The sequence below is a fragment of the Drosophila montana genome, unplaced genomic scaffold, assembly GCF_035044405.1.
Source record: "Drosophila montana isolate Dmon_TW-CO22-7 unplaced genomic scaffold, ASM3504440v1 contig_402_1, whole genome shotgun sequence".
NCBI lineage: Eukaryota > Metazoa > Arthropoda > Insecta > Diptera > Drosophilidae > Drosophila > Drosophila montana.
Genome location: NW_026998739.1, coordinates 4,374,772 through 4,391,389, shown reverse-complemented (window position 1 = coordinate 4,391,389; position 16,618 = coordinate 4,374,772). Strand labels below are relative to the sequence as shown.

The following is a 16,618-nucleotide window of genomic DNA, read 5'->3' as shown; positions in this document are numbered from 1 at the left end:
AAGACTATATACTTTAATCCTAATTGGCGAGTCTTGATCACATAAGACATTTCCACAATTTTGAAAATATATAAAAGATATTTTTTTCTGAAACGTAAAACATTTAATTGAGGATGTTGAGAACATCATTTAAATGAAAATCTAAGCATTATGTCGTTCAGCGTATGCTCAAAATTTTATTAATTTATAACAATAACGGTTTTTTTAAAGTCAATGGCAATAAATATGATTATATTGCGCCCGATCCCTTTATTGAATACCTGCTAGAACTATAGATTAATGAAATGTAATGTCATATATATTTAATAAATAATAATTATGTTAAAAAAAAAAAAAAAAAAAAATATATATTTAGGAAATGGAAATGCCTGCGTTTTAAACTTCGGCACTTCAAAGATATTTTAAAGTTTAACATGAAGTAAATACTTGCAAAAATAAAAATATTTTAGGAATAAACACAAACTCTGAATGTTATTACAAAACATGCTCCATTAACGTTTGGCTATTATCATACCTTCTTGGCAATTAAGATATATTTATATCGTACATAATTTACATTTGACTTCAATATATACACAATGTCTCGCTTGTTGCTCAATATTGTCCATGATTCATATAGTAAAAACTAATATATTTAAATATAGATACATATGTTCAGCTTATAAAGCTAGGCATTATTGTAATATATTTAGTTAAATATGATATATATATATATGTAGATCAATAGATAATGCTTACAATTCAATTTCAAATTTGCACATATTCAAAGTCAGCTATATATACAGTTGTCTGGTTTGATATGATATGAATATAGTTGGTCCCTGATCAATAGACGAATACTACGTACCGGAGTAGCTAAATGGCACACCAAATAGCTGCTCCCACGATTGCCCAATGGCATTCAGACAGCACTCGGCATTCGCCAGTGTCTCAAACTGCAAATGCCACAATTCGCATTTATTTTCGGTTTCATCCAGAAAATTAACATTGTACTCGCAATCCGTAATCCGTTCCACCTCCACCAGATTGCTCATTTGCTGCGTAAGCGTGAGTTCAATGGGATGCTCCTCGATTGCTGTCAGCCAATTGAATTTGCCATTGCCGGCAATATGCAATTGCGTGTCGGTAATCAGCAGCGTGCAGAGCTCGAAGCTGCGCTTCTCCGGAGCACATGTCCACTGGCAGCCGCTGAGCACGGCGCACATCTTAAGCGGTTCAGCGACTATCGAATTGAGCCGTTGACGCAACTCATCCGCCGGTTGCTGGATCAGCTCACACTCTGCGGGCAGCGGGTTGTCTAGCGAAACAGAAGCGAATGTAGAGCAAATATAATATTGCTTAGCCACTTCACTCACCTGCCAGGTACAACAGTAAACTGTCTGTGCGCAGCATATCCTGCAATATTAGCACAAAGCCACCCCAGTCGCGCAGGCTGAAAGACAAGCCCAGTTTCCAGGGCAACAGCTGTATGCGTGTCACACGATTCACTGTCACGCTAACCACCTGACGCAGCCACTTGGCGACATCATCCTGTGGCGGCGCATACGCCTCCATCAGATAGCACTTGCAGGTGGACACTACCAATATGCCATCGCGCATCGTTTGCGTTTGCTCATTGTATATTCGACCCTTGGCCAGCCACTTGAAGTGCTCGCCCACCTCCTTGAACTTGCTCTGATAGAAATAGAGCTTCAAGCGGTGATCGATGTCATTGTAATCGCTATAATTAAATTTATATGGCTGAATTGCGGTTGCACTGGCCTCTGTTTCGATCAGCTTCTTCGAACTGGACATAAGCATGTTGGTCGATTGAAAAAGTGCTAAAATGTTTAAGATTATGATTAATTTCATCACTGAATTCTGGAAATTTTTTACCTATTGCTTAACTGTTAGTATCAAATATATCAAAAAACATTTAACATTGTTAAGAGTAAAGTTTATAGATATAAACTATTAACCTAACTCTTTGAACAGCACTAGCCTGGGGTTCTATCCTGGATCCTCGTATATTAAAATATTCTTAATTTACTTTCCAAAAAATATATGAAATTCTTACATGCAAATATCTTTGTTAGCAGATTTCCCCGTCTTCTTAAATGCAGATATCCCTTCCAGCAAATTTTTTTATAGCGAATTACTTTTAGCCTACAAATTATTCGTCACTCTGCTCTCTAGTTCAAGAGAACGATAAAAAAGAAAGATTTTACTTTCACCCTATTTCTTGATTTCTCTATTACTCTCACTGCAGCCTTCTCTTATTGTCGCTACTCCTTTAAAACATCGCCTTTCTATGCGCTTCTCATTTTCTCAACAAACTATTAGATAAATGGTTCTAAACTACATTAAATATTTGTTGTACATACCGCCAAACATGGAAGATAGGCCCGCATCTTCGGCTGTCTTTAAATGTTTCGTTTCATGATGGCCATTTGCGGCCGTCACTTCATAGTTGTTGTTGTTGTTGATGTGTTGGTGACTCGTGCTCCCGCCAGATTCGGCCAGCAGCATATTGTGTAGAATGATGGCATCGTCCGTTGCCTGCCGTTGGGCCTTCTCCGCCGGCTGATGCTTGGCCTGCTGTTCGTAGGTGGTGCAAATGCTGTCGGTCACCGAACCCGACGAACTGCTTTCTGTTAGCTGGACGTGAGCCAAAGCCTTGGCCTTCGCCGTTGCGTCCACATTGGCTATTGCTGCCAGCGTTGACAGTGTCTGTGCTCTGGCCTGTTCGGCGAGCAGTTGCCCAAACTCTCGTTCAATGAAGCTTTGGGTTTGACTTTGTTGATCGTCAATGGTTTGCAGATTCGGGATTTGGGATATGCGACGCTCCTCGGAGGTTTTGCGACTGGCGCTCTGCACACAGTTGGGATCCAGCACCTCAATGCTGGATTGGCTCGGATTGGATATAATGTCCACATCGCTCTCATTGGCACGAAACTCCAAATCGCGCTCTGTATTGGAGCTGCCCACCACCGACTGATTCGAGTCAAAGGAGCATTGCGAGTTAGTTATCTTCGAGCAGGAGCTACTCTCATTTAGCGAATTAGCCGAGCCTGTGGAACAATTGACAAGCATTAGTTGGGCTTGTAATAGTGCTAAAACCGATATATAATCTCTAATGGAAGCAGCATTGCTTTGCTTTCTCTTTAGTGATCGTAGCTTAAATGGTGCGTTAGCTGTTTACAAAAATTTTGAATAGATTTTACTTTTGTTAGCTGTATAAATTGATTTGTTAATTTTGTTTTCATGCTGCCCAAATGCTGCTTCACATTTACAACAAGAAGCCAAATGCAAATTGTTGTTAAACAACAAAGAAAAAGAAGTTTAAATATTGAAATACAATACAATTGGAATATTAACTTTTTGTGGTTTGCATCAAACTCCTACACTTGGGTGTGTTATTAGCGATGAGCCTGCTGTTGGCCACTAAATAATTAAATAGTATTTAACAATTGTAGAAGGTTGTTGTTGTTGTAGTTGGATGAGCGAAAAGTATATAAAAAGAATATATAAAAATATACAAAAGTTAGATTAAGTCGCATTTTGCCATTTGATTTACGTGTGATATATATATATGGGTGTGTATGTGTGTGTGTTTGGGTTTTGTAATTCATAGCATGCAAAAAGAAAAAGAAATAAAAATTAAATTAAAAACAATATCAAATACGATTAAACGAAATTAAACAAATAGCCAAAACTCATAACTACAAGAAACATAAAATAAAAGCCGCTCACAAAGACCGAAATACATTGAATATGTTACACAAAACTATATGTTAAATGTTTTTTTGGTTTTTGTTGTTTTCTCTTATTTTCTTAAATATTTTCCATAACTTGCTCGACATAATATAGAAGACTAGACAAAAACTTGCCAATACTTTGATTGTCCTCCTTGGACTGCAATACCAGCGGCGTGTCCACTGGCGATTCCTCCACTATTAACGCTGGCGACAGCTTCGGCTCCATGCTGGACACTTTGGGCTTGTCCAGCGAGCCGGTTACATCATCGTTCACCTCCGCGACGAACAGGCTGCGACAGTCCGGACAACGTGGCTCTGTCAAAAAAGAATTTAAACTGCAGTCAGAATCGATTTTAGTTAGTGTCCACTGTGGCTCTTTGTACCCGCTGTCTTGTAGTTCTTGATTTTGCGCTCTCTGGTAAACTTAATGCCACAATTGATGCAGCTATAAATGGTTATGTTCATATCGGTGAGATCACGCTGGGAAAGAATGTCGCGTAGTTTCTTTTCAAGTTCCTAAATGTACACAGTTTTATTAATTGTTTCGATATGGATTGCTGCTATATATATCCCATATACCTGACATAATGCATTCTCCACACAATAAATGCGCTCCTGTTTGTCCTTTTGCATTGTATCAAAATTAATGCGTAGCGTATTCGATTTGATTCGCTCACAGGACTCCAAAACCTTGATGCTCCATTTGGTCTTAGTGCTGAAAGTAAATATATGTAATAAATAAATAATATATATATGTGCTATATAGAAGGCAAACACATACCGTTCGCTGAGTGCATCCTTTTCGCGAATGTAATTCGAGGATATGGTAAGAAACAAGGGCTCGCTGGTCTTGTGCGCATGGTAGACAATATACAGCTTCTCATCGGGCTCTTCTTCGGAAACTGGAAGAGTATTAAACATGATTTTAGGTTCGGTTCATGGTGCAAAATACGCTAGGATTTCACCTGGTTCCTCGTCCTGGTCAGCGCTAGCAGCTGAATAGCGACTTAGCACCTCCTTGTGCTTGTCAATCTCTTGCTGCTGTACTTCGTCCTGCTCCTCCGTTTGCTCCTCCTGCATTGTGGCGTTCGTGCTCTCATATTGCGTCTGGACGCTGTTGTCGCACGACTCGTAAACTGTTTGCTGTGTTAGGTCGGCGGCATCCGTGGGACTGCCTTCTGTATTGATAGGCGTCAAATTTGATTCAAATGCGACCTCCCAATTGCTGTTGTTCGTAGGCGTGGAGCTGATATTTAGCAGCTCTGGCTCCGACTCGGCCTCTTGCACTGCCGGCGAGAACTCGCCCAGGAACTCGTTGAACTGCTGGCGTGCAACGTGACGCTCCTGTTCGCTGGGCTGCTGCGTGTCAATGCCCAGCATTTGTTCCGCATTTCCCGACTGCAGCCACTCGTTGCCATACTTGAGACGCAGTGTCTCAATTTTCTTTTTCGTCTCCAGATGGCTGCCATCTGTGGTCTCTTGTGGCCTCTCTTGTAACAGACTATTTGCCTCGGTGTCTGCGATTGTGGTTGCTGCTTCTATTGCCGTCTCGTCGCCATGTTCAGCGATTTCCACAGTGCGTTGCTTTTTAGTGCGTTTTTTGCTAATTTGCAGATCCGTTGGTGCTTGTTCTGCCTCGGACGATGAATCCCTGCCTCTGACCGACAGCGAAAGCTGCGAGCCCACACTAGAAGGCGGCGTATTGACGGAGGCACGTGAACTATTTATGGATACATAACTGCTGACTAGCCGATGACTCATGGTGCCCACAAAGCGCAGCTGCTGGCTGCCAGTCAGTGCCTTCTCGGCCTTTGATAGCGGCTCAAAGTCCAGCACAAATTTCACAGTCGCCGTGTTCTTGTGCAAATACTGTGCCGTGGCCAGGCGATGCTTGGGATGGCAGGCCAGGGGATTGCCCTGCAAATTGAGCGTGGTGAGCGTCATCAGAACGCTCAGCGGCAGCAGCTGCGTGTGCTCCAGCAGGCAATTGTCTGACAAATCCATGGTAGTAAGCGCATCCAGCTTGGTCATATCGAGCAGTTCCTCCACATAGTTATTGCTTATGTTGAGCACCTGCAGCCGTTTACAGGCCTCCACATGAAACTGTGGCAGGTGCGTCAGACAATTGTAGCTCAGATCGAGCGTCTTTAGATGCGGCAGCCACTTGATGGCCCTAACGCTGGTCAGCTTATTGTGGCGCAAATTTAAATGTTGCAAGTGCTGGGCAAACTCCAGAGCCGTGTCCACTGCACGCAAATTGTTGTAGCTAAAGTCCGCGGACTGCAGCTCGTTCCAGACAAAACCATTCGAATTATCACCGCCGCAATGCGTTATGATATCCTCCACATTGCTTATACTTTTGATGCATATCAAATGCTGCAGCTGGGCGCGAAGCGCTTGAATCCCCACCACCTGGCATATGTTGATCTTGTGCACCTCGAGGCGACGCAGCGCACGAAACTTGCATATGTCGATGGCGCCCTCAAAGTAATGCTCGCTGGGGAAATAGTTGAGCTTCAGTAACGTTGTCTTCTGCACGAAATCATGAAGCAGCTGCAGATCCGGAAATACGCTCGACTTGGCATTGATGGGTTTGACCACCTGAAACGCATGCTGGTTCTTGTGGGTTGGGCCAAGGCCCGCTCCAGCCACAATATCGCTGTCCGCAATCAATGTAAAGGAATCGTTCAAAGCACGCAGCAGCGGACCTGCAATTGTGTGTGTGTGAATGTGTGTGAGATTAAGAAAATGGGTTAAGCTGATAAGCAGACCGAGCTTAGAACAAAGCAACTGGTGGGTGCGGTCATGTCTCACCCGCATGCCCATCCATGCCTGCTGCTGCTCACCTGATAAGGTCAAGGTAAATTCGGAGCTCAGGATTTTATCACCATTTTTGCGCAGCAAATTGGCCAATTCGCTGATCTTTTGTGGGTCCATCTCGTTCACTACAAATCGAACGCCATAAAGCGTCTCTTCTTTAATTTTAATTATTGCTTTCAACTGCGTTTTGTTATTAGCCTAGGTGTTTTAGCTTTATGCGTTGCAGATTTTTACGTCTGTCATCTGAAAAAAACAACAACAGCAATAATATATTAATAAGCACACTCAAACGTTTACACACACACACACACACACACAATTTGCAGCTGGCATTTCACGTAGTTCACCTAATTCTATTTTGATGTTTATGATTTGGCCCCCTACAAAAATACACAAAGGTATTTATGACGCCATTGTCCAGTGCACAGTAAATGCACAGTGCCACATATTCAACAGATACTTATATACATATATTGATTTTTATACAATTATCCAGCTATTTAACTGCATTATTGAGCGTTATTCTTGTTCTGTGTAGCTAAAATATTCCACTGGGCAAAAGAAAAAAACTTTTGTTATTGCCAAAAAAAAACCAACAGTCAGCGAGAAACGTAAACACAGAGTTGTATTTCAAGTGTTGCAAAATGACAGCCCAACAGCTGTTTGGCAATAATCGATATGTAAGTTTTAGAAATATCGATATATTCCCACACATTATTTAAAATAAGGCCACGTAAAAAATATATTTTAAAAACTAAAGCTGCAAACCTAAAAAACCTTTTTTGTAGTTCGGTCCACGGTGCGAAGCATTTTCTCGTCTTAGGGTTCGGTTAGAGAACCCGATTTTCCACATCTCCAAGCCCAGCTGCTAGTTAAAATCTTGATTTTGATATTTGTTAATTTTTTTTAAAATAATTAATTTATTAAATTAAATTATTGACAAACTTTAGAGCGCCAACCCGAATTTGCCTCAAGCTTCAAGTCGGTTCGGTTCAAATCCTCTCTGCAACCTTTAGAAAATCTATTCAAAAATAAATGTAGAGCTCTTTTTTTGTCTTTTGTTTATTTAACACATTTTTATTTTACATTTAATTTATGACTTTATATTGCAGAAGAATTTACTAATGCAAATAAATTCCGTATGTCTTAGTTTTTAATTTTTAAATTAAACCATTGTTGTTCCGTTTATTACGCCTCTTCAGTTGTTTTAAATTGTAATTGTAAAATTCATTTACAATTGTCTTTAGGTACATGCGCACAATTTCATTTGCTAATTTATCATTTATAAACTAAGTTAAAACAAAAAGCAGACTTCAAGATTGGTGCTTGTTCGTTTCTGTGGTTCGCTGGATATGCGTTGGATTTTAACAATAAATTAACAACCTATACACCATTCTTGTCGTTGGCTGGCGTCTGAGGATTTTGAAATGTGTGCTGAAAAAATGACTATTTGCTCGTGTTTGCTTTGTTTTTGGTGCATAAAAACGTTTAAAAATTTTGTGTTTTAATATATTTTACAAAGTTTGCCTGCGGAATAGAAAACAAAACTCATTATTTATAAAAGTGCTTGGCATTTAAAAGCGTAACATTTCAAATTGCATTCAAATACAAACGTGAGTTAAAAAAATAACGTAAAATTCAATTAATAATATATCAAATTTTGATACGTACTGCTCGCTGCCGATTTGTATAGCTGCCAATTTCTTCAAAAAATATGTTTTATTTAAAAAATATTTTTCCTAATTATGAGTTTCTTTTGATATGTACAGAACAAAAACAATATTTAAATACTTTATTCATGTTTAACAAAACTGATTTTGGTTTAACAAATATGACACTGACATTTTCACCTATGAACACATACATTGGAAAAACAATTGGGCGGTTTTTGAAAACCATTTTAAATAGAATAGAGTAGAATTATAAAATGCGTGTTGAACTTGGCGAAGGAAACGATTTTCGACTACGTATCGGTTGCAAATGCGTGAGTGTGTGTGCATGATAATATTGAGAGTATGACTTGTTTTGATCTATAAACAAATAGTATTTACAATCGATTTTAACTTTTAGAACATTTGTTTTGGTGTAACACAGTTTAGAGTTTTGGCGACGGCATGATGAACGTATCCCTATGAGAAATCATATAAAAAAGAAGAGAAGAAAACAAATTGTTTTGTTGATGAAACATAAAAGTCGTTTTTTTGCTTGTTTTTAGAAATGTACATGATATGGGGATTAATTAGGTGGATTGGGATTAGATGTGGGGTTTAGATAAATGAGCTACTATGAATAGGAATTTGGAATGAGCGATCATTTCTAAAAGAAAAATATATATTAAAAACTTTTTTTGAAAGTATTTTACAATTTGAAAATTTAGAATTTTGTTTGAGTTTTATTTTTCATATTTTTGTTATATTAAAAAGTTAACTTAATCAGAAGTATATATTAAATCAACAAAACATGCTGAAAGTTATTAAGAGTGCACAAAACTAAATATATAGGCATAACTAAAAACAAATAATTAACATAAATTGGTTGTTACAAGAAAGGAAGTTAAATTGCAAATTAAACACAAAATAAGGGAAAACTCAAAAGGTTGTGTGTTCGTGTGTGTTGGGCGTAGGCATAGACAGGAAGGGATTTACGGGAAAGTAATACGGAACTCTTGGAGATATCATGTGCAGCTGTGCAAAAAGCAAAACAAAACAAAAAGAAACTCAACACTTACATATGCTCGGGATGATTGCGTATGCAATCGATTAAATCTTTAGGCTTAAGCTGATTTGTGCAAATTTTGTGTATGGCGGTGAACAATGGGAATCTGCAAGTATATAAATACAAAGATTTAGTTAAATACGATTTTCATTTGGGTATAAACGTGGAACGTACTTATCCTCCAGGCCTTTGTTTTTCAACATGTAGTTAACCTCCTCGGCAGTGGGCGGGCCCTGCAGTTTCTGGCCATTGAGCATCTCCTTCTCCAGTTCCTCAATTGTCTTGCCAGATGTGACAAAAGCCTCTGAGACACGACGATTGCGACCACCTTGAAAATGTTTGCTCATAAATTAAAGATGTGTATTTATCAACTGTATTCCCGGGACCCCTCACCGTAGCACGTCGTGATGAGATCCGCAACACCGCAGCTCTCAAAGAATGTGGACAATTTGCTGCCCGGATAGAAGACATCGACAAAGCGTATCATTTCCATAAGACCCAAACGAATGACCGCTGCCTTAGTATTATCGCCCAGCTTGAGTCCATCGACAAAGCCCGCACCACAGGCAACAATGTTCTTCAGGGCACCGCACACCTCAACGGCATCGGCATCCTCAACGACCACGACACGAAAATGATTGGCCTGGAAGAGATCACGCAGCACCTTGCCGTACTTTTTGTCCGTGCAGCCGATTGTCGTCTCGCAAAAGTTGCCCTCGGCCACCTCGTTGGCCAGATTAGCGCCCATCAGCACGGCGCATGGTATCTGATTGTAGACAATAGAAGATTAGCTAACGATTGCATAAGATCATCTTCTCAAATTGGGGGTTACCTTCAAATGGCGGGTAATTATGTGCGATATCAGATCAATGCCGCCGCCCTCGGCCTTATCGAAGCCCTTGATCAGGGATATGGCAATGGCATTTGGCTTGATCTTGCCCAGCAATTGTTTGCAGAAATTTGGTATAAACTGATGAGGCACCACAAAGATTAGTATATCGGCATTCTTGGCAGCCTCAACTAGATCAGGTACAGCAACCTATAAAAAAAACGAGAGAGCGAACGAGAGAAAAGTTAAAAAAATTAAATGCGAAAGGTGTTTGTGTGTGTGTGCATCAATAAAAAACGCCAAGTGAATGTTCCGATAAGCGGCCAAAGTTACTCTGATAAGCGGCCAATAGAACAAACCAAACACAGAGCTCAAGGTTGAATGAAGGAAACTTTGAAATCTCAAAATGCGTTCCGTGCTACTACGGAAATCACTTGAAATTCACGTGTTTTCCATTTTAGAGGCTTGTCTCTCATCTGGAAACTAGCAAAACTTGTGCATTTTTAAACGTAATGCTCATATTGAATTAATTATCAATTGGGTTGTACAAACTTGTGTTGTCAACTTGTTAATGGCGTTGGCGTAAGCCTTATATAACTGTTAAGTTATGGTATAAAGTTCAGGCGAGATACCTATCTCGTATATTATGTCTTTCTTTTTGCGATTTATATTCGCTGTAGATAAGACAACCAGTTTTTGACCAAACAAAAAACCCCGAAACTCTGCTAATATTTGGACTTTAAATTTATACATATTAAACAATCTAAAGAAAGCTAATTACTTTTAACAAGAGTGCTCTAGTCTCAAGTCTAGTGCACATATATTGTGGCTGTGCTTCTTCTTTTCTCAGCCTCATATTATAGAAACTGCGTTCTTTAATAACTTCGCTGTTTATAGTCAGATCTTAATGAAGTTTTTAGTACTTAAATATCTCATGCAATACAATACAAATATCAAAGCGCAACGATGTACAACAAGTTAAATATTTCTTCTATGTGTATGCTATACGAGAGATAATATATCAAATATAGTATCTCTTATCTCTTATAATGCCCGAGTTAGCTTGTGTTTAGCCTTTGTATTATAGTTTAAGATAACACCACGTTCCTATAGAGGCACATATCTAAACAGACTGCTTGTTTTCCTGATCAAATATATATATTCTATTCGCCTGTTACATACACTTGCACCGAAACATTATACCCTATTGTTTTTATAAATGTTTATTGGTTTTAGGGCGTAAAACATGCAAAATTGCTTTTTGTTTTGTTATTGCGAAAACATTTTCCATAACTAAAGCGACAAGCACAAAGTTTAATGGGTTCGAACTAAATGCATTTAATCGATTCGTTTGCTTGTAAAAAGTTATTCATTTGCACTTGTTTTCCAGCAGTTGATAATCAACTGTGCAAAACATTAATCGCGTTTTAAGTCAAATAAATAATTGCTTAACCCACCTCTAATCATGTGCATAATTAATACAAACTATCTTTCATCTAAATAACATATTAATTAAATTCATTTTGTAGGAAATAGAGTTAAATATACATTTTGTATTTTTATGCGAAATTAAAATTTCTATTTACAGTAAAGTTTTCACATTGATAATCCATATATTTGCCCAGTTTATCATTCCAAAGATATATACACGAATAGATAATGCTTTCTTCAATGCGTGACACATATCATGTCAAAAGTATTAGGGTATAAAAATAGATTAGAAAACAAACAAATTGTTATCAGAAAACTAAATAGTTTTCCGCTACAATATTTTATTTGATTTTCTACTAGTTCCCTTATCAGGCAACTATAAATAAACAGTGTGTCGATTTCTTAAAAAAAAAGAAAAACATTTTTAAGTCGTTTAACTTTTGATTTGCCTGCATTTTTGACATTGGCCCATGGTTGTTTGTTTATAAGCTATATAAAAAAATAAGTTTTTGTTGTTGCTTTCACTATTGAAAGATTGCCAAAAAGCATAGCTATAAAAGCTTAGGTATATATGTGGGTATGCACGCATAATATACAGCCAGCCGCGCTGGCGTAAAATTATATAGAATCACAATAGGAACAGACATAGTAACGATTTAATTTGTTTTTCTCTTTTATCAATGCTGCAGTGACAGCTGTTCAAGTCGAAATCCTAAAATTCTACTGATGCTTTAGCTCGCACGGAAAATTCCATTTAATTAATAACTAAAGGTATTTTATCCGAGCAAATCTAGACGTTTTAAATAGTGTAAGTTGTCGGAAAAAATAGTAATTGGCATACATCATATTTATTTCACTATACTTCATAAAAAACTGATTGAATTCAAAACAAAAAACAATTCGAAATGTACTTGTTGTTACCTTTCAAACCGAACCGAAATGTAGTACAGGCCATTACATATTTATTAGGCGGTACTTTATCGAAACAACTAAAATAGCGTGTTTAACATGACCTGCTAACAAGGCGGCTTATCTATAATCAGCAAATACAAACAGTCAAGTGCTCTGCCCGCATGTTGCTCCTCTTATCAGTTCAACTGTGCAAATTGTTGCTTTGTATGTGTAAATTTCTGTATAAATATAATACGATAACATTGATCTGTCTAACTGTCACAGTTGCTGTCGACTGTGGCATGCATAATTGTTTTTGCACTTAGCTTCTCTTAGTGTGAGCCAAGCACAACAATTAAGAGAGCAAGCATAAGAGAGTGTGAGCGCGCACGTCAAGCCGGCCTTGACCTACGTCAAAGACACAGAGGCAGAACTGTCACTGCCAGCTTGGCAGAAAGTTTCGTTTGTGTGCAGACGTCAGAGCAAGGCGAAACTTTTTTTTGCTATTGGCCCTGAAAAAAAAGTGCAGCGTTCGCCAAGAGTGTGAGAGAGTGAGAGTGCGCGAGGTGAGTTGTAAAAATAGCTGTATGTGCATGTCCCCACCGTACGTCCGCGCATTCATCTGATTAGATAATTTGACTTAAATACGACGGCCAAGATCAAGGCAGCGGCGTCTTTTATGTAAGGGGCAGCAGCCGTCGCTGCACTTGTTAATAATTGCACTAAAACTAATACAAATATTGCATAACAGAAGCGGCGGTTTTTATTTTCACACCTATTTTTTATGTTGACGATTTTAATTAACAGTTAGCCGCCTCAGTTATATATGACTTTGCGCTTTTTTTACTCACCACATTGTTTGGCAGTTTGTGTCCCTTCAGGTATTTAACATTCTCGTGCGTTTCATTGATAATTTCCGTTAACTTCTTGCCATCAATCATCTCCTCGTAGACAAACATTGTGACGCGCTCCTCAAACTCGGGCAGAGCGGACGCATTGGCGCCCACGATTTTCGCTATGGCCGAACCCCTGCACAAGGTTAAAAATTACAAGGTGTAATATGCAATTATTATATAACTAATGACGTTGTTATTGTTCTTAATGCACTCACCAGTTGCCGGAGCCAACGATGCAAACATTTACTTTTTCCGCCATGCTGCTGTATTAATTATTGTTTTTGTTGTTGCTGTTGTTGTATGGCAAAGTGTTTTCAACTCCGTCGATTGATTTGTACGCGTGTCAGACTCTTGGAATTTGCGACTAGCTCAGCGAATTATTTACTACGAACTGACACGTCGAAACCACGGCACATTTAATAAATACTATTCAGTAAACGCGTATTTGCAAGAGTACGCAGCGATATAGATATCGATAACATTATTGATTGCCAAGCGATAGTGTGTATCGAGAAATCGAATATTATGCATAAATTGGCATATTTCGAACAAATATTATACTTTTAATTTTGCTTTAGAAATAAGCTTAATATGAAAAAAAAAACAAAACAAGAATTAATTTTTTTTATTAATTTCGAGTACTGCTTTTTGGTTTGAAAGATGGCGCGAACAGCTGCTTACGATTAAAAATTGTGTTTGGGAAGAGTAAATTTATAAGAAAATCGCTTGAATGTATAAAAACTATATTCTCCAAAAGATTTCTGTTGACTTAGCTTTATTTATGAGCATAATATTCAATTTTCGATATTTGTTGATTTCCATTCCTTATGTTTGTTTTGATTTTGCATTGAACAGCTGATTTGTTATCGTTTTTTTCCTTTTCAATTGATTCAAATTATTATAAATTTGAAAATGCAATATGCACTTCCGACAATAGAAATAAGTTTGAATATATTTATATATATAATCATAATTATTTATGGTTAGTTGCTACCCTCCCCTATGCTCATATGAACTGTTAAGTTTAATGCTGTTAACTCACTGTTAACTGCGCGCGAAATTCAATTTTTCGTATTAACATTTTTGACATTAGCTTACGTTTGTGCCTTACGGTTTTGGTCACATGTTACCCAACTTAACATATTAACTTCTATTAAGTTAATTAAAATGAGTAATTAATACCATAATTTAAATAATCGTATACCCAAACATATGTCGATACGAAGACGAACAGAACGGATGTGTTAAAAACAATTTAAGTTTACCTACTCCTTGGTGGTATTAAACCATCGGCGGGTTCAATGCGTTCAATAAGGATCTATTGCAAAACTCATAGCATCGCTTATATTATCCTATCCGACCAGCGACAGTATTGCTCTTAGAGTCTCAGTCTTAGAACTCTGCCATGTCAACGCACGGGTTACTTTCGTATAGACGGGGCAATAAAAGCCATTGGTCAAGTGGATGAGAGTGCTTACAATGGCATTTTATGTCTGGGTGGTGCACCCCGTTCCAGGTGTTGATGTTATTAAGAGGCTGTTGGTTTCCGGCAAACCTCAAACATTAAGAACAAAAACCGCTATAATAGATACTTCATATCATTCCATCCCATTATTTAATGTCATTTAAATTATTCAAGCGAGGTACCTGATTTAACTTGGTTAACTTTATATGCTTTATATTTTTATATATTACATATTATTATAATATCGTTAAAAATGTTTTCTACAAAAATTCAATTCCTTTTCTATGAACAATTTTTTTGTTTTGGTTTAGGTTTGAGTTCACCTTTATTTGGTCTGCGGACTGTAATGGCTTTCAAATTGGAGTTCCCAGTTCGAATCAGTTCGATTTAAAACCTGTCCACATCTTTGATATCTAGTATAATTAGTAGTATTACTGGGGATTTTCTTCTTTTTTTTTTATACACATTAGGTCTAAATTGGCCTAACAACTATTCCTATTAATGCAAAATCAGTTGGGTGAAACAGTTTTATTTATTGATAGATGTTTTAAACATTAAAAAATTCCAACGTGTTTTTAATCAACATAATTTTTCGTCTCCTTTCTTGGAAAAGATTTATTTGTTAATCAACAAATTTGTTTTAAATTATAGTTGGTAATTCGCATTGTTTATTTTTTTTTAAAGAAATTATTTACATTTACTTAAAAATACGTGTAAAATAAGTTTTTTCTAAACTCTACTTGAGAAGTATTTTTAAACTTTAATCATTTTTGTTCAGGTTTCATAACATTAAATATGAAATTCGTATTTTTTTTTAAATAGTGTTGACTAGTAATATTTTTGCATTTAAGCTAAACATGAATAGTGAACAAAGACATTTCGGACTTGTTGAGTATATGTTGACCTTTCAGTTTTTCTGGGCATTGAACTGATGCTGTTGCAGTTGTTGGCTGAGGAGGTGTCAGGTGATTAGCTATGTAACCGTTGTCGCCATAGTCATAGGTGCTCGACGTTAAGCTTCGACTAGTACATGGCTAAAGCTAGGCCCGCAGAGTCATAGCTGACCACTGCCACGCCCACACACAGGCAATGCCCGTTCGCCGTGCGCATCCCAATGGAGGAGGTTAATCATGCAGCGATGTTGTTACGCGTTAATACCTTCATGTGAGCTGGACCACGTGCTGGGCGCTGTTCGTGTTGCGTGTCTAACGCCGTTTGGCCCTTCATATGTGTGGATGTGGATGAATCGTGTCGCATCGAGTTGGTTTGGGCTTGGGTTTGGTTTTCGGTTTTCGGTTTTTGGGCTAGGGCTTTGGCTTGGGTTGGTTTCTCTACACGGGGTTGCTCTAATTCTTGCTGTTGCTGTTGTTGTGCACCCGTAAAATTGATTGCGGCGAAAGCTGGAAAGTTGCACGTTACGCTCGTGGCCTGACTTGCTCCTGCTTTGCGTCTGTGTCTGAGTCCCAGTCTGTGTCTATTCTGGTTCTGCTTCTGGTTCTGTTTCTGGTGTGGCGTGCGGATTGGCTTGTTTCCATGGTATTTCATAGCAGCAGCAGCAGCAACAGCAGCTCGCAATGTGATTTTGTGCAGCATGGCAATCACGATTATCGCCCACTCACCTATCCATCCCTTAATTTTCTGTATTTCTCCTTGCCAAATGCATTGCATTAAAAAGTAGCATAAATGAGCGGAAATCATGTAGTCTTTATTTATTATCTGTTTCTTTTATATATATCTTTATATAGAGATTTAGTTCTTGATTTTACAAACTTGATCTGTGCTTTATTTGCTATTAATTGAACATTTAAAATAATCTTGCGAAATAAAAATATGA

At 38.0% G+C, this 16,618-nt stretch overlaps 2 protein-coding genes across 8 annotated transcripts; both read right to left on the bottom strand.

Moving 5' to 3' along the window:
• Positions 1-503: 503 nt before the first annotated feature.
• On the bottom strand, positions 504-7,128 carry LOC135438914 (uncharacterized). 6 transcript variants are annotated; one of them, XM_064697472.1, is made up of 11 exons: positions 7,044-7,128; positions 6,584-6,800; positions 4,703-6,445; positions 4,519-4,639; positions 4,317-4,452; positions 4,121-4,253; positions 3,870-4,052; positions 3,358-3,423; positions 2,364-3,050; positions 1,356-1,820; positions 504-1,297 (listed from the first exon to the last, which is right to left on the bottom strand). In XM_064697472.1, the coding sequence occupies exons 2-11, from the start codon at positions 6,672-6,674 to the stop codon at positions 840-842; spliced, it is 4,083 nt and encodes a 1,360-aa protein (XP_064553542.1). In that variant the 5' UTR covers positions 6,675-6,800; positions 7,044-7,128; the 3' UTR covers positions 504-839. The 6 variants fall into 6 exon arrangements, with proteins under 6 accessions (XP_064553542.1, XP_064553540.1, XP_064553543.1 ...); XM_064697470.1 differs by having other exon boundaries at positions 6,905-7,105; XM_064697473.1 differs by having other exon boundaries at positions 3,876-4,052; positions 6,905-7,105.
• A 575-nt stretch (positions 7,129-7,703) lies between these two features.
• Gpdh1 (Glycerol-3-phosphate dehydrogenase 1) lies at positions 7,704-13,742 on the bottom strand. 2 transcript variants are annotated; one of them, XM_064697678.1, is made up of 7 exons: positions 13,535-13,742; positions 13,275-13,452; positions 10,105-10,311; positions 9,666-10,038; positions 9,447-9,600; positions 9,286-9,378; positions 7,704-8,084 (listed from the first exon to the last, which is right to left on the bottom strand). In XM_064697678.1, exons 1-7 carry the CDS (start codon positions 13,576-13,578, stop codon positions 8,072-8,074), a joined length of 1,062 nt encoding a protein of 353 aa, XP_064553748.1. In that variant the 5' UTR covers positions 13,579-13,742; the 3' UTR covers positions 7,704-8,071. The 2 variants fall into 2 exon arrangements, with proteins under 2 accessions (XP_064553748.1, XP_064553747.1); XM_064697677.1 differs by lacking the exon at positions 7,704-8,084 and adding an exon at positions 8,322-8,686.
• Between the last annotated feature and the right edge of the window lie 2,876 nt (positions 13,743-16,618).